This window comes from Mustela putorius, unplaced genomic scaffold (genome assembly GCF_011764305.1).
Source record: "Mustela putorius furo isolate JIRA1106 unplaced genomic scaffold, ASM1176430v1.1 tig00003836_pilon_pilon_pilon, whole genome shotgun sequence".
Classification (NCBI taxonomy): domain Eukaryota; kingdom Metazoa; phylum Chordata; class Mammalia; order Carnivora; family Mustelidae; genus Mustela; species Mustela putorius.
Genome location: NW_025421989.1, coordinates 38,551,323 through 38,577,760, shown reverse-complemented (window position 1 = coordinate 38,577,760; position 26,438 = coordinate 38,551,323). Strand labels below are relative to the sequence as shown.

Here is a 26,438-nt window from a genome sequence, read left to right as displayed (position 1 = left end):
CCTTGCAGAAAGATAACATGAAATTTAGAATAAAATCCTCCTTTAATTCTGCTCTGAGCTCTTGTTGAAAGCTGCGCTGTGGGGTCATTCATCTCTTCCCACCTCCTGGCCCCAGCAGAGTTATCCTTTAATGTTGTAGGCATGCAGCTCTCCTGAGAAATATGTATTGTTGCTCCTGGAACATTTAAGGTGAAGTTCCTTTGGAATTATACCTGTGTATATTGGCATACGAGCAGATTTATAGTTTGGGTTTATTTTTATTTTTTTCCAAATGCTCTAGATGACAGAGCCTAGATAAACATGAAGTCTCTACAATGAGAAGAGAGAACCTGAAAGAACAGATCCATACGAATTACCACCTTTTGCATATGGCTTCGCTCGTTTGCTAACAGTTGGCATTATACAATAGTGATTATGGATGGTGATGCATTATATTAAATACAGAGAGCCCTGTGCCATTTCATAAATTTATGAAGAAAAAAAAAAAACTTTTGTGCCAGGAACTGAGAATAAATACCACAAACAGCCAAGAAATGTTTTAACTAATTTCCTTTCAGGTTGAGAAAATCATTTTCGCATTTACTCCCTCAGGGAGAAAGCTCTTCAATAAATATAGCAATCTGTGGAAAATTAGGAGTTTAATAAGAGGATTTTATATTGACTCTAATGCATTTACTTCTCCAGTGCTTGCTGCCTTCAAATATAAAGTTAAAATTAAACAATTTAACTTAAACTGAAAAGAGCCCCAATGGTGTATAATCAATAATGCATTTCTTAAAGGCCTTATAATGCCAAAGAAACATTTTTCAGTTAATGAAAGTAGAGGTCCCATAATTTCATTTAAATATCCAGGATAAGGAAGAAGGATAAGAGCCTCTGGAAGGCCATAATGTCTCCCCACAATCTTGGAGTAGGTGTCTCTCTAGACTGCCCCAGACAGATACTGAGTTTTGAGAATGGACAAATATGATCACATAAGCCGATATGGGACTACTTCTCCCTTGCCACTGAGTGCTCCTTTATATAACGATTCTGTTTCGCTACAGCAGATAGAATGGGAGCAATTTTGCTCCAAGACAGGGCTGAGAACATGCAAATAGAGCTCCACCAGGAAACCCGCAGAAGTGGGGATACCTGGGCCGGGGAACATTCTGTGTGGCTGGGTAAGTTCTCCATTTGCTCTGTTTCTGTTTCCATGCCCTTCCAGATCCTTGATAGGAAAAGCTTTGAAGCAAAATAAAACTGGGACTATGTTTCTTCCCTTTTACTTTTACAAAAATCTTTGGATGAATGAGGATATACAGATATGAATTCTCAGTGGAAAGACAACAGGTTTTTTAGGGGGTTGAGATAAAATTAACATATGCTCAGACGTATAAATCTTAAGCATACAAATCAACAAGTTTTGGAAAATGTATGTTTAGTAAGTGACACAAAAATCAAGATATGGAATATTTCCATCACCCCAGAAAATTTCCTTCTCCCCCTTTCTGGTCAGTCCCCTACCCAAAGAGGAAATTACCCTTCTAATCTCTGTCACCACATGTTAGTTTTGTGTGTTCTTAAGCATTTTAAGTCTTGGAGAAAAGCCAGGTTTTTTTTGTTTTTTAAATTTTTTACTTTTTATAAACATATATTTTTATCCCCAGGGGTACAGGTCTGTGAATCACCAGGTTTACACACTTCACAGCACTCACCAAAGCACATACCCTCCCCAATGTCCATAACCCCACCCCTCTTCTCCCAATCGAAAAGCCAGTTTTCAAAGACATCACAAAGTGTATTTTAGTGTTTCAGATTACTGTTTGATCTTAAATGCTTCCTACTACTTGATTGTCTATTTTTAAGGTGAAAACTTGCTGTAGGTGTATCTACATGTATGTCATTAGTGTGTTGACATTTTAAAAAAAAGAAATATCCCGTCATAGTCAATGGGCAAGATATCTTTACATTCTCTGATAGCTTGCATCTCAGAAGTGGTTGCGTAGAAGTGCTATTCTTGACATTTTTTTTTCTGTTTTCAGACTCTAGACTGCATGGACCCCTTACGTCCCTATGAGTCCTTTGACACCCTGAAACAGTTCCTTGAATACGATAGGAAGGTGTTACGTTTTTTCTGCCTGTGGGACGACTCCGCCTCGCTGTTTGGGGACCGTAGGGAACTCATTCTGCATTACTTTCTGTCTGATGATACCATTGAAGTCAAAGAAGTGATACCACACAACTCAGGCCGGGATGCTATGTCATTGTTCCTCCAGAGAAGAAAGCTCCCTAAGGTGAGCAGCGGACACAGAACCCCTTTCCGCATTTGCCTGTGACCTCAAAGACTCTCGTCACTCCCTGTCTGGAATGTCGGGCCTAGGTATCAGTCACCATATGTTAGTACAGGTGTCTAGAAAAGCTTGATTTTGTGCTCTCTCCTAAGATACATCTGTGAAAGTACCATAGAGGATATGACAAATTGAGGTAGGAATATTTTGGGTTTAATTAAGGCAAGTAAAGGAAGAAAGTCAAATGTAAGAGAAAGCACATATTCATTACAGAGTTCATAATCAGTCTTCTGAATGTAAAAGACTCTCTAGTTAGAATTGCTCGTGGGGTGCCTGGGGGGGCGCAGTCAACTCTCTTGATTTCAACTCAGGTCATAATCTTGGGGTCCTCCACTCAGTGCAGAGTCTGCTTGAGGGTCTCTCTTCTTCTGCCCTCTCACCAATACAAAAATAATTCTTAAAAAATAATTTAAAAAGTTGCTCATGCCCTTCGGTAGGGCACTGGCCTCTGGCCTCTATATTCTACTGAGGAAGATGCATGGTTTTGGTCCATGTTGTGAATGTACAAATACGCACATGCACACATGCATACATACATACACACACACACACACACACACACTCCTATAAGCGTATGCACAAGAGTGACTCTTAGAAGAGTAGCCATCAGTCACTAACTAGCCATTGGCTAGCATCAATGACAGCTTTTACATTTTGTTACTATTAAAAGAGAGTTGTGAGACTGATCTCTACACATTCACGGCCATGTGAGAGCTAATGTAACTTGGGTGCAGCAGAAACATCACAGAGACAAAAGTCCTAGGTTAGAATTATGGGTCTCCCACTTAAAAGCTGTCTGAACTTCACGTCACGTCACTTCTCTGAGTGTATTTCCCTATCTCTAAAATGCTGGTAACAAGGCCTCCCCCTGGAAGTAACTGTAAAAGGATAGTATAGTAAAAGACACCCACTAAGAACCTAAAAACACTATAAGGACAAATGAAAACATAAAATCCTTTGCACAGCTCTGTGTTATGTTTCCTTTGTTACTTGGATAAAATATTTTTTAAAAAATATTTTTTAAATGTATTTATTTGAGAGAGAGAGAGAAAGAGAGCATATGTAAGCATGTGCTTAGGAGCGGGAAGGGCAGAGGGAGAGGGCGGAAACAGGCTCCCTGCTGAGCTGGGAGCTTAACACCAGGCTCAATCCTTCCATCCAGAGATCATGACAGGAGCTGAAGGCAGATGCTTAACTGACTGAACTACCCAGGCGTCCCTGGTTAAAATAGATTTTAACTTCATTCTTATTGTGACTGAGGAGGTTACCGTGACACTTATTTCTGATGCAAACAACCTCATGGGAGGTTATCCCAGATTCTCGGAGCCCACTGCCAGAAACCATGCTGTGTTGCTTGGGCTGCAGGGAAGAGACAGGATTTGTCCCAGACGGAACTCGGGTATGCACAGCGGGCAGCCAAGAGGTACATGGGAAGCCCATTTTTAGAATGGCTCTGACTGATACACTAATTATAAGATAATAATGACACACCTGACATTTGCAGTGTGTCTTGACGTCATTTGATTCATTTATTCATTCATTCAGCAAATATTTATCAAGTGTCAACTGTGTGCCGGCTCTGAGGTTACAGTGTGAAAGAAAATGGATTAAGTCCTGATTCGTGGAACTTACGATCTCATAGGGGAGAGAGAAAATAGCAGTAGGTATTCCCTCGACACTCAAACATCCTTTGCGAAAGCAAGGAGTCAGTACTATTATCACAGCTAGATGACAAAACTGAAGTTCCCAGAAGGTAAATATCTGGCTCCACGTCCTGTAGCTAGTAAGCGGTGAAGACAGAATGCGCTCCAAGAGCGCTGGTTTTCTCTGTTACGTGGCTTACTTGCACTCCACATCTCCTAAATTCACACATTTGAACTTGGCATTTTATGTCGCACGTATCAGGGATGATTCAGATTTCTCATCTGTATATGATTTGAGAAACTGATCACTATCAATTTGCGTAAGTTAGTTAGGAGATTTCCCAAAGCTCCCGCAACTGCTGGGACACCCCCCCCCCCCCCCCCAGTGCACGGAACCGAGGAGCATTGAGGGTCGCTCCGGGCTGCAGTTTCTGGTAAAGGCTGACTGTGCTCTGTTGTTCTTGTGCCTCGCCACGCTGCCTCTGTCTCACCGCCAGCTAGTGCTTCCTGAGCTCAGGACTGGGCAGGATGCTAAGCTGAGTAAAGACGGCAAGGCACGGTTTCTTCCTCAGGGCATTTCGTAGTTGAGTGCAGAGAAAAGATGTCTGCCGATGAGGCATTTAGAGAACCGCAAGGACTGCTTTAACCCTGTGGTAGGTGCTGTGGAGGTGTGACTGGGGATAGGCCAGGAGCACGGGAAGGGTCAGGGGAATAATGGGTCTTGATCAGGGCCTTGAAGGATGGGTGTGGAAGTATAGAGAGACGTACATGGAGTGTGATGGCCGAGAAGAGCTGTGTTAGGGAGAGGATAGCTACATTTCTCTCTGCCCTTCTATTCTAGGTTCTTGCCTGAGACCATGCGCCCCCCCCCCCGCCCGACCCCAGAATACAGATTAACAGGAGAAAAACCAACAAATATTTAATTACCTGCATACCTCCTGTAAGGAAAGGAAAATGGAGTAACTCCCTGAAATGGCCAAAGCCACCATCTTAAACATCATCTCCTCTTAAAGATGGAACAGACTGCCAGGGGAAGTGGGAAGGAGACCAGTTATAGGGGGTCACGGAGAAAAGCACAGTAAACAAGAGGAAGGTTGTTATGTAGATTTATATGGTCTTTTCCATTAATCAGAGGTTTTAGAGAGTACAAGTCTTCTTTCTTTTCTTGGTACACAGAGGGAGATACTCTTACAAATGGAGATTTCTTTATAGATGTACATTTTTTTATACAGAAGGATAATTGGTACTCAGCTTTTCCTGTGCCTGCCGTTTCTTAAAAATAACCGGCTCAAAATAATCAATACACCCAAAAGACATATTTTGGAGTGTTTGCGCCCTTTCACATACAATGCGTATTTCCCATTTGAGCCCCTCACCCTTCCCGGCTCTGTGTTCAGTAGGCCATCCACTACACTTTGCATTCTGTCTTCTAGTACGGCCCACCTGGAGTCTATCAGCCAGGCCAAATAACAGATCGAACAGTTCTTAATGTGTACAGTGGCTTGGGAGAGAACCGAGTCAAAGGCTACCTGTTGGATAAATACAAGGTAAGGAGCCTCACATTTTGTTGCTCTTTCCAGTGTGGCTCTCCTGGAACCTGACATGTGCAGGGAGTCACATATTGTCTTGGGGGATTGACTGTGAATGAAGTTAATGACTATATAAATGCATATGCAACGCATCGCTGTCTGTCCACACCGAACATGCTTAAATGCGTGTATAAAGAGTTTCCAAGGGTTAACACCGACTGCTTGTTTTGGCTTGGTTTTTAAAATCCTGTTGTAAATGATACAGTTGAGGGGTGGGTTTTTGTTTTGGTTTGGTTTGGTTTGGTTTTGCAATTATGTTTCTTTCTGAACTGGGGCCTACCTCTTTGGAGGGTCTGTGGTGCCCACACTTTGTTCCTTTGTTTTTATTAGCTAGGAAAAGTAGATCAAGAGTTTTACAAAGATGATGACCTGTTCATAGGAGCCACCATCAACGTGTGGGGAAGGAAAGTGCTGCTTTGTGACTGTGATGAATTCACGAAGACTTATTATAAGACAAAATATGGAATTGGTAAGCGAAACGTATGTCCATTAGAAAATACATTTTAAAACTTGGAATCTTTGTCCCCTACATAAGATTTTACTTTTAGGTTTCAAAGTCTAAGCTCATAATTGCTACCATTTATGGAGCATTTGCTCTCTGTTGGGCATTCGTTGGCTTCCTTATTCCTAACAATGATTCTAGGCTCATGACCTCCATTTTTGAGGTAAAGAAACTGAGGCTTGGAAGGGGCTCACTTGTCGGAGGTTGTGCAGTGAGTGAGGGGTGAGCTGAGATTTGAACTTGCCTGCCTGCTGCCAGAGGCTTCGGTTTTCCTTTATAGCCAGCCCCTGCCTTACTGTAATATGGGGTCAGTGTTTTCTGGTCGAGCAACTGAAAAGGCTTTTCTTTTCACTGAATTCTTGCTTACTAAAAAGGTTATACTGCTTCTTGGGTTTTCTGGGGAATTCTCTTATGTCAGTTTGCTCTACCTTTGCTGGTGAAGCCTGGCTACGTTTCCAGCTTTCTCTCTTCTTGGGTATCCGTTCTATTCAGATGAGTTCAGTTCAGAATGAAGACACGTGATTTATTAAGAACCTACTAGGCACAGGTTATTGTAGTAGGACTTAGGAGCTACAGAGTTAAAGGGTTTCTTGGGCTGGAAGGAGAGTGGAAACCTATAGCACATTGGATTGTGTTATGAGAATGACAGAAGCAGGCAGAGGATCTGATACGAGACCTGAAAAACAAACCCCTCATTTGTGAAACCTGCCAGCCAGCTCTGCCCTCTTCCTGGGCCCTGTTCCAGGTACCTGCTGGCGCTAGGCTAAGTGGGGGTGGCGAGGGTTGCTGACCTCCCAGGCTGGGGTCTGGCTGGGGTAGGAGTGCTTACTCCTGCCTGCCTCTCCAAACCTTGGTGTGTTCTTGTGAGCACACTTCCCTGAGGGATGAGATGGAGGCCAGAAGCAACCACAGATTTCTAGAAGACAAGGTGCTTTTTCTCTAGAATGAGACGAGCACCTCACAGGCCTTGGTGTTCCATTGTGGAGTATTCCCGGCCTCTTGGGAATCTCTTTCTTTCTTTCTCTTTAAAGATTTTATTTATTTATTTATTTATTTATTTATTTATTTATTTAGGGAGAGCTGGGTGGGGGGAAAAGGCAGACAGAGAGGGAGAGGGAATCTCAAGCAGGCTTCACACTCAGTGCAGAGCCCGATGTGGGGCTCAGTCCCAAGACCCTGAGATCACGACCTGAGCCGAAACCAAGAGTTGGATACTTAAGCAACAGCCACCAGGCACCCTTGCTCCTGGGAATTCATATCTCGTGGGAGAAGGCACGTACCACACACAAAGCGTTGGAACAAAAAAAGACGTTGAATTTCACTCTTCAGTACATTAAGGGAATTTGTTCCACTGCAGCTGCAATGCCCGATTAGGCAAAATGTGGGGGCCCTATGGGGCCAAATTGGTGGGGTCTCCCAACATTCTTCCTCCTCTGTGGACACCGTTGGGCATATTGGTTTTGGGGACTGTGAGCAAGAGGCATCAAGGAAAGTGCATATGGTGGCTATTATAGGAAGTGGCTAGTGGCCCGTAGGTCTTTGTATAGGAGAATTTGGTTTTTGTTGTTTTTTTTTTAAGATTTTATTTATTTATTTGACAGAAATCAAAAGTAGGCAGAGAGGCAGGTAGAGAGAGAGAGGAGGAAGCAGACTCCCTGCTGAGCAGAGAGCCCAATGCAGGGCTCCATCCCAGGACCCTGAGATCATGACCTGAACCAAAGGCAGAGGCTTAACCCACTGAGCCACCTAGGTGCCCCAGAGATTTGTTTTTTTATAAATGTCGGTGCCTATTTAAAGCCAATAAATCTTCAGTGTTGGCTACTTAAAATTTGAAATATATATATATAAAAGATGAGTTAACCCAAAACACTGACTTCTGTCCCACTGAATGATTATCTTTGTGTAAAGGATGGGGCAAAGTTTCCAAACCATCCTAGGATCCCTTCAACCTAGAGTCCAACATCTGGTTGGTGTTTGTCTGTCAGCTTAATTTTGAGACTCCGAAGGTGGCATTTGGTAAAATGGACATGGTGCTGGTGAGACATGGGACACTGTTAGTTTCTTAACATGTTGGCAGGGAACTTGCCGAGGCAGAGTGAATTCACTGGTGTACTCTGTATGTTTGGCAAATGGATCTGCTTCAGGTGACCCATGGTCCGTTTCCGTGGAGCCCTAGCACTTAATTTCTTTCTGCTCACTTCTTTTGTTCACTCTATAGGATTATGTATTATGTAAAAAAAAAAAACAGTTTGTGCCTTTAAAGCTAATATAACACGAGCATTATGCGTTTAAACAGAAAATTATGCAAATGCAAAATTATGATGCATTTTATAGTCACGCTGACTTTTTATATTTCTCATAACATATGTTAAAATATCCCATTTAACAGACACTATTATTACACAACATTTCTTGAGTAACAACAGTGTACTTAATGTAAGTAATGACTAGAAATTATATCCACGATGCAGCGGGGGCGGGGGTGGGTGGGTTGTGAATCCGTGTTCTCTGATAATCTTTACATTGCCTTTTCTGACTTTTTGGTAAGGTTAAATTAAGATGCTTCATGTTACTTGGATACCGTTACTTCTGACATTTTCATTTGGTTGATAATTCATTCTGCTTCTCCAAATTCGTAAGACCAAATTCTATACACTGTACTTCGGTATTTTGGGAGCTCAGACCTGAACAAGGTCCTGCCCATACCTGAGGTCACCTTTCCTTCCATGTTAATAACTGTGGTCGGTAGAATGCGTAGTGTCTCCACTCTGCAGCCCCACAGGAAGGAGCTGGCAAGTGCTTACCACACAACCAGGGACCTCCTAAGAGGAAGCCAGAGGGGACATTTGTAAATGCAGCCTCAGGTGCTTTTTTCCAAGAGCTATTTGTACCCTGGTGTAAAACCCAATTTGCCTCCTAAAAAGAGAAGATTCTTCTGTGCATTTAAGGATTCTAAGGAGAAAGCAATTCTGTCGACTTCTTGCACAAAACAATCCAGTGTGACCAGTGTGACTACCCCACCAGGCAGCTCGGCCATCCCGCCAGCCCTGGCTCACCTGCTGGGCAGTAGCATGTCGCTCCCTCATTATTTCGTGTGGATGAACACAGACTGGCAGATGGAGGCCTGTTGGACTTTCCTGTAGCATAAAGGTTAGAAGAGGCTCCAGGGGCTCCAGCATGTGTTTCTTTCACTGAAGGAACAGGGACTTGAATAGAAACAGCTCTTACCTAGAATTTCCTGCCTTGGGTTATTTCTTTGCTATAGGAGGACTTGCTGGTCATCCATTCTTAGGAGCTGGGGCAACCAACAAGTAAAAGACCAGCCGTTCCCCATTACTCTTGAATATTTCCGAGTCTGTACTGACATGAAGGATGAGCATAGTTGTTAAAGCATCTTTAATTTTGCAGTATTACTTCTGGACTGTTGATCAACTCTGAACTCCTGGTGCAGGAAGCAGTGGGACATCCAAGATGGGAATTTAATAGTCATATGAGCAGATGAGCCATCCCAGGCTACAACAATGGAGTAGACTTTGCTTCTGGTTGCAGGATATGACCTTAATGGGTGGAACAGTTTTATCCCTTTGTCTTCCCCTGTGAAGTACAGTGGATTGAGGAATCGATGGTCCCCAAGGATTTTCTAGCTACAGCTCAAAAGTATGCGATTCACTAATGATTTGACCCAGAAATGAACATCCCACCCAAATTATTTGACCTGGGTATTGTACAAGCACAGGGGGATTTGCTTGTTCATGAAGCTCGAGCTTTAGGGTTCTTCCTTTGCAGGAGCCCCAGTTCAAGGCCGTGGACCTGACTTTGTCTTCATATTTGGCATTCTTTGTATTGAAGAGCTTCTCCCAAATTATGTAAGCTTCAGGCCTGTCCATATGCAGGTTACTAGAACATACAAGATGAACTTTGAGGTGATCGAAGGCTTTTTCCAGCGTAGTTTCCAACTGAGATGGCAAATAGTGGTTCACTGTGAAGTGTCATTAAGATTCATTTGAGAAACATATCACCTTTCTGCAAATTTGTTGGAATCTAGCTAATCATGGCTAGACATTCAGTATATATGTTTGTGCGAGTCACTTGGAATTAGAGGAATCAGACCGTTGGAAAGCCAGATGTGTCCCAGGGTTCAGGAGAGGGCCGTTGAAGAAGATATTTGGGAAGATGCTATGTACAAAAACGTCATTTTTCATGTATCGAATAAATAGATTTTAATACCTGAAACATGCAGGATGCTAGGATGTTGGAACACCAAAGACATGAAGCATATTCAGGGATAAGTCCCAAGCCTTGTGAAGGTACACAATTACCCAGAGACAGGAGCCCTTGGATCAGAGTATCCAGAAAGATGTACGCGGGACAAAAAGTCAGGCAGGGTGGAGTGGAACCGTCCTTGGTGTTTATACACTAGATGGCACTGTGGGTGCAGAGGAAAGCTCTAACTTGGTTCTTTTGTTACTTAAATCTGTGGCAAAAATTATGTAGTTGAGAAAACAAGGCTGTTATAAAACCTGTAATTTGGGGGGGGGGGTATAGAATGCATTCTTAATTACTTTGTGATTCAGTACGCATCCTCTTCGGTTACACTGTTCAGATTAGTATGGAGAGTTGTCTGTATGGATGTGTCCCCTGTTAGGAGAAGCAGATCATGCCCCAGTTTTCTAATAATCACATTGAGCTTTTTCCCTGCAAGCCTCTGGTCCTTTCCCTGAAATGACAGTACCACTCAGCGGCATGTTTGATTTCATGGTTAGCAACAATAGGGTCTACTGCAGTTCTGCCTAATTCCAAGATCTGAACTTTCTTCTTTATCACCCAGATTTTAATTGCCACAAAAATAGCAATAGGAGAGGCTCACTGTCACTTCTGTACTGGCTGCCTGGCTGCTGGCTCTCAGTGAGCCAGCGAGAAAGCTCTGATGGCGTTCTCTCTGTCAGTGTGTCTTCTGTGAACAGTTTCTGTTAGGATAGAACAGCACTCTTTTGGGGATCATGCTTGAGGGGATTTCACACAAAGCTGAGGAATAAGGAAGTCTAAGGAAATCTGAAAGTTGAAAATGTCTTCAAATCAGAGTTAGAGATGGCTGCAGACCCTTAGCCTTTTGATCCATCTGTTTAAAAAAAAAAATCCCTCAATTTTAAGAGTTAGGTTGTGTTGAATGACACATTGAATGCACATTTTCAGCGACAGAGGTGTGCTCTTAAATCTGTACTCTTGCCTCTGCTAGGACTTTGACAGTGGAAAAGGAAATCATTGCTTAGATGGAACTACTCTGAGTCCCAAATGGCACTATCTATGGGATATGAGAGCTTGGGGAAAGAGTAGAAGTTAGATTGCATGAGTTGTTTTCTTGTTGTGTTTTGCTTTCGGAAAGATCCTGGCATTTTCTTTGCCCTTTGTGGTGGGACAAATACAAGTAAGTGACTTGGAGCTCTCAGTTCAACCCTCTCTTCCCTCTGGAGAGCACACTTGCTTCTCAGACATTCTACAGCTTCACAAACGAGGGCCTGAAAGCTGCCAGGGTGTTATAGATATGTCTGAAGCTCTCTGTCCATCTCTCCTTCCTCGCAGATGAAAAGTACAGAAAGACAATCAGTGGTATTTCCGTGTAACAACCCCCGTGAGCGAGTAAGCAGGGGTTAGCTTTAAAGTTTTGTGTATTTGTTTGTTCTCAGTTTTATTTGTGTGTGTTTATGTTTTTTATTTTGTTTTATTTTATTTTGTTTTTGTTTTTGCTTCATCACATTTTAGTCTTTTCTTGGAAGAAAAGACTTGGTAGTCTTTTCATTGTAGTCTTTTCTTGGGCAGTCACAAGCGCAACCCGGAGCGGTGGCTGGTGAGCAGTTTTGGTTTTGTTTTGTCACTAGATGGGGAAGTGCCATGGCCTGGGGTTGAGTTGGAGGAAAGAGAGAGGCCTGAAAAAGTTGGAAGCAGAAGGAGAGGACAGTACCTGGGGAAGGCAGAGGCAAAACAGGAGTCAGTCCTGTTGGAAAGGAGTCTGAAGAGTGAGTGTTGACTGGGCAGGAGGGGCCTAAGCTGCAGGTTAAAACAGGGGATAGGTGGCAAAAAGTTCCAAGTTTGAATTTTCATATCACTGGAACAATCAGGGAAGAATGAAAAATAGTCAGACATGGGGGTGTGATGATAAAAGATAAATGTTTACTTATTTGACATAGACAGTTTTTTTTTTCTTTTCTTTCTTTCGAACCAATGGCGATTATTGAGTGAGTTCTGTGGTTTTTGTAAACCTACCCTCCCAGGATTTTGCTGTGTTTTGTTTGAAAGAGTTTAAAATAGTCCACAAAGATCTCCATGTCCATCTTGAAAACATAATAAACCTTTCAAAACAGCCACAATCAGGGCAAAAAAAAAATATTGATGTTTCGTTCGCCTTTGTTTTGTTATAGAGAACTTCACCTCGATTCTGTGCAAGGCTCCACCTCCTCCAAAAATAGAAAGGAAATTTCCACCTTATACCGGCTTTGGTTCTGAAGAGGATTCTCTACGCTCCTGCATAGGCCTCAGGCCCACACCTCATCAGAAGAACTTCAGGAAGTTTGTGGAAAAAGACAGGTGCTTGAGGGAACCATGACTTTATTCTGATCTTTCCCAAATGTGTTCAGGGTTTATACCATAGTCCTCAGGGCGGAACATAAGACACTCAGCTCGTGTAATTAAGAGTTCAGGAACATCCCATTATAGCTTTTTAATGACACTGATTAACATGCAAGTATTAAGAGGTTCTTCGTTGAGTGGTTATTTTATTTTTTCCCAGTTTTATTGAAGTATACTTGACATGTAATATTGTATAATTTTTTAAAAGATTTTATTTATTTATTTATCAGAGAGAGAGAGTGTGCGCATGCACACAAGCAGGGGGAGGGGCAGGCAGAGGGGGAGACACAGGCTTCCTGCTGAACAAGGAACCCGAAGTGGGACTTGTTCCCAGAACCCTGGGGTTATGACCTGAGCCAAAGGCAGACGCTTAACCGACTGAGCCACCCAGGCGCCCCAACATTATATAATTTAAAGGTGTGCAACATAATGATTGGATACGTATACATTTTGTAAAAATGATCACCACTGGAAGATTAGTTCATGTAAGTCATCTCCCATAGTTACGTTTTTTTTTTTTTTTTTCTGTGATGAGAACTTTTAAGATCTGGTCCCTCAGTAACTTTTCAATATACAATAGAGTATTGTTAACTGCATACACCCTGTTGTACATTATTACATCCCTAGGACTTACTGATCTTATGACTGGAATTTTGTACCTTTTGATCCCCTCTACCCCGTTTTACCCACCCTCTACCGCCCAAGCTCTGGCAACCACCAGTCTGATCTGTTTCTGTGTGTTTGGTTTTTTGAGATTCCACACGTAAGTGAGATCAGACAGTATTTGTCTTTCTCTGACTTATTTCACTGAGCATAATGCCCTCGCGGTCCATCCATGTTGTTGCAAATGGCGGGATTTCCTCCTTTTGTATAGTTGGATAATATTCCAGTGCGTGTATATATACTTGTATCCATCCGTCTGTCGCTGGACACTTAGGTTGCTTCTATGTCTTGGCTGTTGTGCATAACGCAGTAAGCCCGAGGGTGTGGGTATCCTTTCGAGTTAGTGATTTCATTTTCTCTGAATATATACCCAGAAGTGGAATGGCTGGATCATATGGTGGTTTTAATTTTTTGAGGAACCTCCATAGCGTTTCCCAGAGTGGCTGCCCCACTTCACGTTTCCACCAATAGTGCATGAAGGTTCCCTTTTCTCTACCACCAAGTGGTTATTTTCTTTTATTTTTTTTTATTTTTATTTTCTGAAACTATAGAACACTCCATGAATTTGCTTCTCATCCTAATGACGCAGCAGCCATGCTAATCCCTGTATTGTTCCAACTTTAGTATAAGTGCTGCCAAAGTGCGCACTTGAGTGATTATTTTAATGAGTCAGCTAGAAGCCCCTAAAGTTATATTACCCCCAATTTATGTTGCCTTTCCTTACATATATCTCCTCAAGATGGTCCCTTCGAAGTGGTATAGAGTAAGGGTCAGCAAATTTTGTCCTGGAAGAGTCAGATACTAAATGTTTTTGGCTTTGAAGGCCATAGGGCCTCTGTTAGAACCATCCAGTTCTGTCACCATAATGTGAAAGCATCTGTAGAGTCCAAAAACAAAGGTGTGACTGGTTCCAATAAAACTCTGTGTATGGACACTGACATTGGATTTCATATAATTTTTGCATATCACACAATAATATCTTCTTGATGTTTTCACCCATTGAAAAACGTGAAAACCATTCTTAGCTTACAGCCCACGCAAAACCGGGTGGCTGGCCATATTTGATCCACATGCTGTAGTTTGCCTACCCCTGGTCTCAAGGCTTTAGTGACTCTGAAGTATATTTCAGACTTTTATTCGACGACTGATGTTGTTTTCCTTTGAGAAGTTTGGCTACAGTTTAGTAACTGTAGATTGCTCCCATGGCCAAATATAATCTCAAAAGATGGACTTTCAAAACTTTTCCTAATATATACAAAGAAAAATCTCCCAGTCCATCATGTATGTAGAATGTGGGCACTGCCCATGGCCACTTTTTCACTTCTTCAGGGAGATGAGGCCCTGGAGAAAGAAGTCGGGGGAAAAAATGACGGGAAAATGTTGCATATTTTTGAATAGGATGTGGGCTAACCATTGAAGTCCTGCATGAGGAGAGTAGTGAGTCAGGAGAACCGGTAGAGGAAAATGATAAAGGAACATGCAGTAAGACCAGGAGAAGGAGATGAAAAAGATAGCATCCTGAATTTGATATAAAATTTAATGGGATCAGATGCAATTGTAGAACCATTTTGACATAGAGAAAATAATCATTTTGCATGCTTGTAAAAATGACAAAAATACATGAAGAATTGTATAGAATGTCAAAAAGGTGGTCTTCCCCATGACATGATGGCCTTTGCAAACTTTAAAGAAATAATCTTTGGGGCACCTGGCTGGCTCAGCCAGTGGAGCCTGTGACTCTTAATCTCAGGGTTGTAGGTTTGAGTTCCATGCTGGGTGTAGAGATAACGTAAAAATAAAATCTTTTTTTAAAAAGCCAATCCTTGGGACACCTGGGTGGCTCAGTGGGTTAAGCCGCTGCCTTCGGCTCAGGGGTCATGGGATCGAGTCCTGCATCGGGCTCCTTGCTCGGCAGGGAACCTGCTTCTCTCGCTGCCTCTGCCTGCTTCTCTGCCTACTTGTGTGTACTTGCTTGCGTGCTCTCTCTCTCTGGCAAATAAATAAAATCTTTAAAAAAAAAATAAAAATAAAAAGCCAATCCTTTATTTTGAAGTACTTTAGGGTTCTGTTTTTTTTTTTTTTAAGTGCTAGAATAGATGCTACTCAAAGTGTGGTCCCCACACTGGTTAGAAACACTAATTCTTTTGTCTCATCCTAGACCTACTAAGGCAGAAACTCCGGGGGGTGGTAGGACCCCTTACTGTGTGTTAACCAGCCTTTCAGGGGGTTCTGATATGCACCAGACTTTGAGAACCACTGCTTTCAATCGCATCAGGGGGATACCAACTCATACGCCATCCTCCTTATGGATAACAGAGTTTACCGTGAGGTTTCAGGGCAGGACTTCTGATGGATACTTTTCACTAACTGCTGTTTTTTAGGGCAGCCACCCGAAGGAGGCGGGCAAGAAGAATGTCCCTATTGTAAAAGGAGAGGGAATTTTTCTTATAAGTAAACAAGATGAAATATGATCTAGGGTGTTGCTTCTGGAACCCGGGGGGTGGGGGGGTGGGGGGAACAGCTCCTTGTGGGTAGCTGCCTTAGTCTCTCTCTTTCTGTCTACACCACATCAACTTGCCCACAGAGCACGGACCGTAGACAGCATTCCACATTCTCGTCCTGCTGTCAGGGCTAGACGATGGTGGCACAGGCACAAATGTGTCTAATTTTGTTTCTTTCTGTCCACTGCTCGCTCTGAGCCAGGAATATACTTCCCTCAAGCTCCTCCCACACAGTGACCTTGTTTCCATAGTAACTGGCACATTCAGCTGGAGACTTACACATGAGTTTGAATAACTCAAGGTTTTAAAACTGTGAGAACCTAGGGAAGACGGTCCCACAAAGCACGCAAAAGACAGTTTCTTCATGCAAATAAAGTGGGAATTGAGATGTGTAGTTGTGCGTGACGTGTGTTGATTATATGTATGTTGCTGTTAGAAATCTCCTGGGTGCTAATCATTGTATGAGGTTACTGGTGATCTACTTTGATTTGCTGGAGGAGGAAATAGTTCCAAATTAGAGCATATGAGGTTTTTGATGGAATGAAGGCCTTTATTTTCTGGGTAAAAATTCACTGTGGTGGCCCGCTGGGCAGATTGTCTAGTCTGATTTGGGAGAACCAGAATTGTATTTTTCTCCTTGCACTGGTGGAATTAGTTACTTTGTTCTCTGTGTGCCCATAATACTCTGCTGGTCATACCTCTTGTAGTTGTAATAATAATATTAATAATATTACTACTGCTGATAAGCAATTTGTGATTATGGTATGCTAAGTACTTTATAATACTTGATCTTATGTATTCCTCAAAACAACCTCATGAAATAAATTAACATTATCGTACCCATTCTTCACACGTGGGAACTGAGGGTCAGAGATTTTATGCCATTTGCCCAGGCTCTCCAAGCTCATTTGTAGTTGAGCTGAGATTTGAAACCAGAGAAGTCTGACTCCTGGAGTTCATCTTTCTTTCCCCAGAGCCTGTACGATTCGCAGTGTGTGGCAATTACTTCTTCATGGAATCGTGGTGTCCCCCCTAGATCAAGAGGTCCTTCAGGGCAGGGACTGGCTTTACTGCTTCCCTCAGAGTGAGAACAGCACTGGCTGCGTGCTTGGGGCTCATTAAATATTTTGTCCCAGAAGGGAAGGAAGGGGTAAATAGCCATGGAGCATCTCTGACTTGCTTCAGGTGTTGTCCACCTGCTGTCTCCATTCGTCATGCTGATTCCTGTTAAGAAGTTATTTTCTCATCATTAAGTAAGCCTTCATGTCTCTTCCAACCCCAAGAGTATAGCTCTCGCAGTTTTTGAGGTTTTCAGTGGGTACGTAGCCCTGAGCAATCCATTCATATTCCTGGTCCATATACACTCACAGGGCACCTGCCTGTGTGCCAAGCCCTGATCTAGGGGCTTGGGATTCATCATTGAACAGAACAGACGTGCAGCCCTACTCTCCTAGAACTTACAGTCTAGCGGGGGGAGGCAGACAGCGCACACCACGGCTAACAGAGAAGGGCATTCTAGAAGTATTGAGAAGGTGTTAAGTACCATGGACGAAGTCAAGCAGGTAATAAGTTGCTATGAGAAGAATAAAGAGGAACTGGCAGGGTGAGGCTGAGGCGTACCCCAGGTTTCATTTTTTAAAAAGAGCATGTCTGGATGGGCTTTACAAAAGGGAAGAAATATGTTCCGGGCTGAAGGAACAGTTGGCGTAAGGGCCCTGAGCAAGGAGCAGGTTGACATAGATAAAACATGAGAGTAGAGGGCAGAGAAGACAGATTAGAAGAGGTAATGCGTGCTTAGATGCCGTAGGGCCTTGCAGACCATTGTAAGGGTTCTTTTGACTTTGAGTGATAAGAGGACTCCTTGGGAAATCAGAGCAGTGGGAGTGACTTGATCTTATTTACATATTAAAGCAATCACTCCTGTGGCCCTGTTGTCAGTAGACAGCAGAAGGGCAATGGTGGGAGGAAGCGCTACTCCAGAGCCTGCCACGGCCCTCCAAGAGAAAAGTTACAATGGCTCCGATCCTGGTGGGTGCCATGGAAATGATGAGATCTAGCAGATTCTGGAACTGTTTTTGAAGTTTGAGCTAACAGGATTCTGTGACAGATTTGGACATGAGGTCTGAAACCAGAGAGGCATTAAGAATGACTCCCAAGGTTTTGGCCTGAGCAAGTGGAAGGATAGAATTGCTGTCTACCAAGACGGGAAAGACTGTAGGTAGAACAGGTCTGGAGCAAGAACAGAACTTCAGTTTGGGCACAAGTGAAGTGTGAAATGTCTCCTAAATACAAAATTATATATATATATTATAGATATATATATAATATATATATTGGCATGTAGATGGTAAAGACTTGATACTAGAAGAGATCACCAAGGAAGTGAATATACACTGAGAAGTGGATGACAAAGTAATTCCTTATAGGATACCGCCTTTCTAATACAGCAAGGACAATAATCCGCATCTACATAGACCTGTGCAGTTCAAACGTGTGTTGTTCAAAGGTCACCTGTATGTTCTGAGTGGTCATGGCAGCTAGCTGCAGGTGGGTGTGTCTGAACCTATCCATGGCCCAGAAGGGCAGATGGAGCAATGTAGGTGGTATAACAGGAAAAGGGAAAATTCTGGTTTTTTGAGGGTGAAGGGAGTATTGTGATAAAAAGTTTAGAGAATGTTGATAATTAGCTTATTAGTCAAGGAAATAGCTGAAGATAACTCGCAGTGTTTTCCAAAGTGTGCTCTGGGGACCACTTCATCAGAACCTCCTGGGGAGCTTATTAAAAATGCAGGTTTCTGGAGATACAAGCTAACTACTGAATTCATATCCCTGGGGGTAGGACTCTGGATTCTGTATATTTAACAAGTTCCCCAGGTGACTTTTAAACACAACAAACTTTGTGAACTGCTGCTCTAAAGATTTTTGAGTAAATTATATTCCTGACTGACGAGCTCTCCAGAACACAAGACTCAGGTGAAAAAAAAAAATGGCATTTTGAAAGTGAAAAACCCACACTTAACATACACACTTCTAAACGCACTTAAGTTTTAAGAAGCTAAATTTACAGTAGTGTTCGTTTGGCCTGATGTTAAACCTCCTTCCGGTTGTTTCAAGGATACTTCCTGTATCTGTGAAAGTTAATGACTCCCCCATGAGATGGGGGTTACCAAATCTGTTTGTTGCTTATAAATCCAACTATGTACCAGAGAAGATGGTTGACAAGGTGTAGCTCCCCCCATGCTCTCTGAGGTCTGTCTGAAGCCAGGGAAACCAGGAATTAAGAGGAGAGAGCTGTGGAGTCCCGGCTGTTTTGCCCCAGGGTTCCTGGAGGCAAACCTCTGAACTGCTGCTTTCCACCTTACAGGAGGCCTTACCGTCAATGTAGCTGAGAATCTTGGCACCATGCTTTTTCAGCCCTGCTTCCTTGGACATTCGGAGAAAGGGGCAGAGAAAAGCAAATCAGAAATATGGGTTCTGTTTTGTTCTATTTTGTTGTTTTGTTGTTGTATTTTCATTCTCTGTGACCACTGGGAAGGAATGATCTTTGGCATAGGAGACACTGAAAGCGAGGGTCTCCCAGCTTTGAGTTGTGACAGGGAATTGATGAAGTTCATCGTTTATTTTACTTTGTGCCTCCCTGATCTAAAGGCCACCTTATACTAGCTGATTTCCGCAGACATGCTTCCACTCATGGACCATAAATTAATGTCTTCAATGACCAGGCAGTCAGCTTTGGGAACTTTTATTCTAGAATTTGATCCCATCTTCGACAGTCACTAGACTATTTTATTCATGCATAGAATTCTGAGTGCAAATTTTAATCTATTTGGATCTTTTCATGACCTTCTACCAACATTTATTGAGTACTTATAATGTAAAAAGTATTGTATTAGCCAGTGGCTAATAAGGCACAGTGCTTGCCCTGGGGAAACAGACCTGTAATAGCCACTCACAATATGAGTGATAAGTGCTATATTTAATCTTAGCATTATTTATTCTAGCATTTGCAAGGGAAGAGGTAATTTTTTTCTTGAAGGGAGTTGGAGGGATGCTGGGGAGCTAGGGGAGTGGCTCAGGGAGGAGAGGGTGTGGGGCTGGAAGGAAGCAAGGAAACGGGCCTGAGAACGTGGGAGGTGGCCATGGGGTCATGGCTCCAGGCACTGACAGGACACACCCTCTTGCTGCTGGACCTGTGAAGGGCAGGTGCTGTCCTTCCTGTTGACATGATTGTTGTGGCCGCTGACCAGCCTCATGAGTGGGAAACAGCTGTTCAAAGCAGATGGTTTGAGGAGTGTGTTTATGACATTTGTTTTGGGTACATTTTCCCGGAGGGTTACCCTGGACATCTAAAGAACAAGAGAGATTTTAATAAACTGAGAGAATTTCTCTGCATATAGATCTAAAGCGTAAATAATAAGAAGGTGGTTGAACTTTTTCAACTTCAGAGAGTTTATGCTACTCCCTTAACACTGTAGCACACCTGGCAGATGGGGGAGGTGGGTGAAATGGGCGGAGGGGGTCAAAAGGTACAACCTTCCAGTTATAAAATAGAGAAGTCCTGGGATGTAATAGATTATGGTGTTTACAGTCAATAATACCGTATCGCATATTTGAAAGTTGCAAACAGAGTAGATCTTCAAAGTTCTCATCACAAGAAATAAAATATATAACTATGTGGGGTAGTAGTTGTTGAGTAGTCTTATTTCAGTGGTCATAGTGAATCATGTTGTACAGGTGAAATTAATATATTGTAAATCAGTTATACCTCAAAAAAATAGCGCACCTTTTGCAGGTTGTTTTTTTTTTTAATTCTGTAATAAGGCTGTAACCCTCATTTCTCTTCCATTTAGCTATGGCAACATAAGCAATATCCTCCGTTTTTTTGCAAAACTCTTCACACACAAATGTGCAGATGTGGACAGGTTGTTTGTTATTTCGTACTTTCTCAGTGATGACACGATTTCAATATTTGAACCTATTGAGAGTAATTCAGGTAAGAGGTATAGCTCTTATAGCAATTTTCTCAGAATAAGAAACTGTCTCTTCATTTTGAAAGTTAGGGAGCGTGGTTTGATTTTATAGCCTAGATGACTAAGACAGTGGCTTTCATTTCTTTTCTTTTTTTTTAACCACCAAAGTTCATTTTACAAAGCTCTCTTAAATGGGAACCCAGACATATAAAATGATGAAAGAGGCACAGGAAGAGTTTGTTTGGCTCAGGGTTGGGGGACTCTGGACGCCTCCTTTTGGAAACTATTCCCCTTTCTGCTGTGGCCTCTGAGGTTCTTCTGTGGAATCCAGGGGCTTCAGAATCATGGTCTGTCTACCACCAGTTCCATGCAAAGACAGCAAGACAAGAGGAAATCTCTGTTTTTGATAGTACCACTGACAAAATGTTGGCTTAAGTATAAGACAATCCCAGATTTTTTAAAAAAAATTTAATCTTCAAAGTCTGTCTCCCTCTGGCTTCTCTGTCTGTCGAGGCTCTTGCCAAGGTTCCAGCAAAGAGGCCCACGGAGTGCCTCTCTGCAGTGCACTGATGCTGTGGACATTGCCCGGACGAGCCATTGATTCTGACTTACCGAATTATGGAACTCTATGGCTCTGCTCTTTGTCCCAACACATTGAAAATTTTTTATCTGTGCCAAAGGCATATCTGGGAAGAAGAATCAGTAGTGTGTTGGTAAACTGGCTTTCTGAAAAAAATTTAAAAGCCCTGATCTCCAGCACTTGTCAGATGTCATGGAGCAGACACCTCAACCACAGTGCATTTCAAGCAACCAACACGAACAAGTGACTTGCAAAATCCCTAACGATTTAATAGTCGGCTCTTAGGAGTTGCTGTGAGCCACTCTGTGCACCAATGAATAAGGCATAATTTGTATAACTAAGTCAGGTTGCAATAGTGATTGGAATAACAGATCAAATCCTAAAATATGAAATCAAATAGGAATAAGTAGAAAGTCATGGTCTTTTTTATTTATTTATTTATTTATTTGACAGAGAGAGAGATCACAAGTAGGCAGAGAGGCAGGCAGAGAGAGAGGAGGAAGCAGGCTCCCCGCTGAGCAGAGAGCCCGATGCGGGACTCGATCCCAGGACTCCGAGATCATGACCCGAGCCGAAGGCAGCGGCTTAACCCACTGAGCCACCCAGGCGCCCCGAAAGTCATGGTCTTAAAGGTCAAAAAATCCTCTCTGGGGCTGCCTGCTTGGTAGACCATGTGACTCTTGATCTCAGGGTTGTGAGTTCAAGCCCCACGTTGGGTGTGGAGGCTACAAAAAAAAAAAAAATCAACTCTGTACATCTAGAGTGGGGAAGATGATGGCCAAACAGATTGCAGCACTCCTAAAACAGGGTAATAGATGTCAGCTGCAAGCTTCTTAGTAGTAATAGCAGCCATGACTACCTACCATTATCCTTAGAAAAACTCCAAGAGGTTAAGTTTTATGTTAGTCCAGATCCTCCAAGGGGCAAACCGCAAGATGGTACTGAATATAAAAGAGATTTACTAGGGAAAATGTCAGCAAGGGAATTGTGGAAGGAGCCAGAAGAGGCCAGGAGAGCTCTCGGACTTCAGTGCCTGTCTGACTCCTGTGAAGGACAGCAGGAATGAAGAAAGGAAAGAAAGTCTTAGATTGCAGGGGATTCTAAGCAAGTTTCAGCTAGGCTGACTAGGAACCCGAGAGCCAAGTCATTAGTTGGAAGAGACTCCATCTTGCAGGAATGGACCTACCTTGTCCCTGTCCTGTCCAGTCATTTGTTGGCAGCAGCCTGTGGGAAGCATGACCTTGGTCCAAACCCAGGGATAGGTTTCAGAGCATAGCCACGGGGTGCTTTGTCAACTACATTCCCCGTGATAGGTGATCTGAAAGGCCCATTTTCATGGCTCCCTACAAATTTTATTCCCATTTTACCAGTGAGAATTCAGAGGGGTTCCAAGAGATTAAATAACTCCTCAAGATTATCTAGCAAGTGACAGAGCCAGGATGGGCTCCAGCTCTGTTTGGCTACTAAGCCTGTGTCTTTCCGCCACTTCTGATGTTTGAATGTGGCAGGAGTGTGATGAAGTTGACCCCCAAAGCTCAGGTTGTATTCAGATGCCTGAAGGTTTCAGTTAAGTAGCAGAGAGAAGATACTGGAGTTTCATCCTCAGTTCTGCTCGCTGCTTTCCAAGAGCCACAAAACAAAAACAAAAACAAAATGCCTAAATAAGCCCCAGAAGAGAGCACATGAGATGGTCAGAATTCTGGAAAGTAAGAAATACGTGGCATTGCTAAAAGAAGCAAAGATATTTAGCCTGTAGGAAAAAAAAAAGTTATGGGACTCTCAGAGTTATCTTCAAACAGTTAAGTAAGCTTCTTTCCAGAAGCTGGGCATCCTCCACTTAATCCGCATGTCGGAATAAATATAAGACATCATCTGGGACAGATAGGTGGAAATAAGCTCAAGTGGGGAGTTTTCTACGTGGTACTGTTCAAACGTGCTCTGAAGCAGGGTTATCTTCTTAATGTCCCAGTTCTCCATATGCTCCTGGGCATACAGCAGGCACTTACTAAGTGTTTATTTAGGTGTTTGGATTGGGAAGGAAGTAGAGAGGGGAAAGAAAAGGCTGGAATGCCGTATCTCTTTTTTTTTTTCTTTATACATTCACCTAGGGAATCTGTTGTTCTCCTAGTGCCTCATTCTCCCTTTAGGTCTGAGAAGAATAGGCAGTGTGAGCTCACAAGCTAAGCTGTATGGTCTGTGTTTGAGCAGGAAGGAACTCTAAAGGCAAGTTGTATGGTTCTTCGAAGAACAAAGGGTACTCATTAAGTTTTCTCTTTTTCTATAGGAATTACTGGCGGGAAGTTCTTGAAAAGAACTCGTGTTAAGAAGCCTGGGCAAGAGGTCTTTAAAAGTGAACTATCAGAATATATCAAGGCCGAGGAACTGTATATCGGAGCCAAAGTGAACGTGAATGGCTACCTGTTTCTTTTGCTCAATGCTGACAAGTACACCTTAAACTTCATGGAAGCGCACTCAGATAAGGTGAGCTGCCTGTGGCACTCTCCACTTGCCCCTCAGCACTCTGCAGTCTGAGTTTTTCTTTCTCTAGGCCTTTTCTTCTGCCTACCGGCCTTACATTGTGCATTCACACACGTGGCCATGAATAATGGATCTGCGCGACTTGGCCACGGGTCCCGATCTCCTCTGTTTACACGCTGGGCCCTCCGGTGCCCAGCGGCACGGATGCCGGGCACAGGCAGGAGGCAGGCCCAGGACTGAATCAAGTTTCCTGGCTTTTCTGCTGACGCTGACAATGTTTTCATAAAGAGATTCAGCGACTATAGGAAAGGAAGAAAATCTGGTGCCACACACTGCGCAGTCCCCGTTAATTGGCACAGGCCTATGAGGATGGCCAAGAACGGAACAAACAGAAGCCCCAAGGGAACCCGGTAGTTGCTGGGGTTGCAGCTTTCCAGAACAGGAGCTACCTGAGGCCTAAATAAGAATTCAAGGACAAATTGGCAACAGTGAGCTTGGAGTTTTTTTCGTTTGAAACAAAATGGCAGCTGGGTACTGTCACTAAAAGTACTAGTATGGCAGTGCTGTTCTGGAAAAATGACAGTTGATGAATTCTTGATTTTGAGTGTGGATTGGTTTGGTGTGCAAACATGTATATTTGAGGGACATTGCCTAATATTGCAAAATCTACCTAGAAACCATCTATTTTATTTTTTTTAAAGATTTTGTTTCTTTACTTGAGAGAGAGAGAGAGCACACGGGAGCACACAGAGGGAGAGGGAACACAGAGGCAGAGGGAGACACAGACTCCCCGCTGAGCAGAGAGCCTGACTTGGGGCTCCATCCCAGGAATCCAGGATCGTGACCAGAGCTGAAGACAGATGCTTAACTGACTGAGCGACCCAGGTGCCCCTAGAAACAATTTATTTTAGAAGTCTGCCTGTAAGGGGCTACCTTGGTGGCTCAGTCAGTTGAGCGTCTGCCTTTGGCTAGGGTCATGATCCCAGGGTCCTGGGATGGAGTGCTGGGTCAGGCTTCCTGCTCAGCAGGGAGTCTGCTTCTCCCTCTCCTTCTGCCCCTCCCCCTGTTCATGCTCTCTCTCTCTCAGATAACTTTTTGGAAATCTAAAAAAAGTTTGCCTGTAAATAATGTTTATGTGTCAATTATATCTGTATTTTTTTCTATATCTCTATACACAGTACCAATTCTCTTTCATTTATATATAAAACGCTCAGGGTTAAGTTGCTAAGATCAGTCTCTCTATGTATATCCCATCACCCTCTTCTGTCTGGGGGCTCTGAGCAGCAGGTGCCAAGGCTGAATTCAGTAAGCAAGGGACATCCCGGGGAATGCATATGAAGGATAAATGAGAAAGGAGCAAGAGCAGGTGGGGAACCTGAGATGTAGGTCTGAACCCCCGACAAAGGAGAAGGTAAGAAGGAGGTTGGGGCACGAAAGGCCTCAGGACGCAGTGCGGCTCTGAGAAAGCGTCAGTCAGGCTTCTGGGGAGCCCGAGAACAAAGGCTGCCTATAGATGTCCCACGTCAGGCAGCAGTGGCCCAGCTCCTACTGCTGCCTGACATGGGACATCTATAGGTGGTGCCCCTGATGCAGTCATCGGGAGAAAATGACCCAGGCAGAGTGTGGCCAGAAGGTTCGGCGGGTGGGGGCTGTCAGCTCTTCTCTGTGTTCCCTCTGGATGGTAGAGCCCGACCGGAAGCACCCTCCAGGGCCGCCACTCCCTTTCTCCATTTGCAGGGTTGGGACCTGGCATTAGCATAAAACTGTGAACTGGTAGACCTCCAAAAGCACTGAATTCAGGCAAAGGGGATCAATCATCGGGCAGTTAGATTTCTGGAAACAGCAGGCTCAGCTGGGAAACATGGCTCCATGCTTCCTGGCTGAGAGGCCTTCGACATGTATTGTCCCTGAGCTCCACGTGCCTCATCTTTACACGCTGACTCTTTCAGAGAGTTACCATGCAGAGGAAATGCCATCATGCATGTGAAATCACTTGCCCATAGCAAGTGTTGTCAGGGTACAATTTACAATAGCTACTGTGAATGAGGACTCAGTTTTCAAACACAGGACAAACCTATATGTTAACATACATATATATATATAATGTGTATGTATGTGTGTATTTATATATATATATATAACATGCACATATTATATATAGGTATATATGTGTTCTAGATACATAGTTCTATATACATATTGTTTGTACATATATTATATACATATATTAACATAGCTTGAGTGTATGGATATATGTATATATACATATATATCTGTAAGATATAAAGGGCTTTTCTCCTTTCAGAAAGGTAAAAGCAGGGTAGGACATTATCTGGTTTCAACATCCCAAGTGAAAGCTGCATTATTTTAAAACTACCCTTAACAAGGACTTTTGAAGAAGAGAAAGATTACTATACTCCTTGTTTTTTGTTAGTTTGTTTTTTGTTTTTGCTTTTTTTTTTTTTTTTTTAATTAGGACCCACACCCGGCACTGGGCATGGAGCCTGACATGGGACTCGATCTCACAACTCTATGACCTGAGCCAAAATCAGGAGTTG

The 26,438-nt window shown here is 43.1% G+C and overlaps 1 protein-coding gene and 1 non-coding gene across 5 annotated transcripts in view; one reads left to right on the top strand and one right to left on the bottom strand.

Annotated features, from left to right (window-relative positions):
- The window catches only part of EFHC2 (EF-hand domain containing 2), a 192,382-nt gene that overhangs the window by 85,819 nt on the left and 80,125 nt on the right, over nucleotides 1–26,438 (top strand). For all 4 annotated transcript variants that reach the window (XM_013057519.2, XM_045089479.1, XM_045089480.1 and 1 more), the window contains 6 exons: nucleotides 2,025–2,276; nucleotides 5,407–5,520; nucleotides 5,893–6,031; nucleotides 12,481–12,646; nucleotides 20,703–20,845; nucleotides 23,687–23,883. In XM_013057519.2, the coding sequence (XP_012912973.2) occupies nucleotides 2,025–2,276; nucleotides 5,407–5,520; nucleotides 5,893–6,031; nucleotides 12,481–12,646; nucleotides 20,703–20,845; nucleotides 23,687–23,883 (1,011 nt within the window). The remainder of the gene's footprint in view (nucleotides 1–2,024; nucleotides 2,277–5,406; nucleotides 5,521–5,892; nucleotides 6,032–12,480; nucleotides 12,647–20,702; nucleotides 20,846–23,686; nucleotides 23,884–26,438) is intronic.
- On the bottom strand, nucleotides 13,893–13,999 carry LOC123394784. The gene has a single exon (XR_006609532.1). It is a non-coding gene; the product is annotated as a U6 spliceosomal RNA (small nuclear RNA).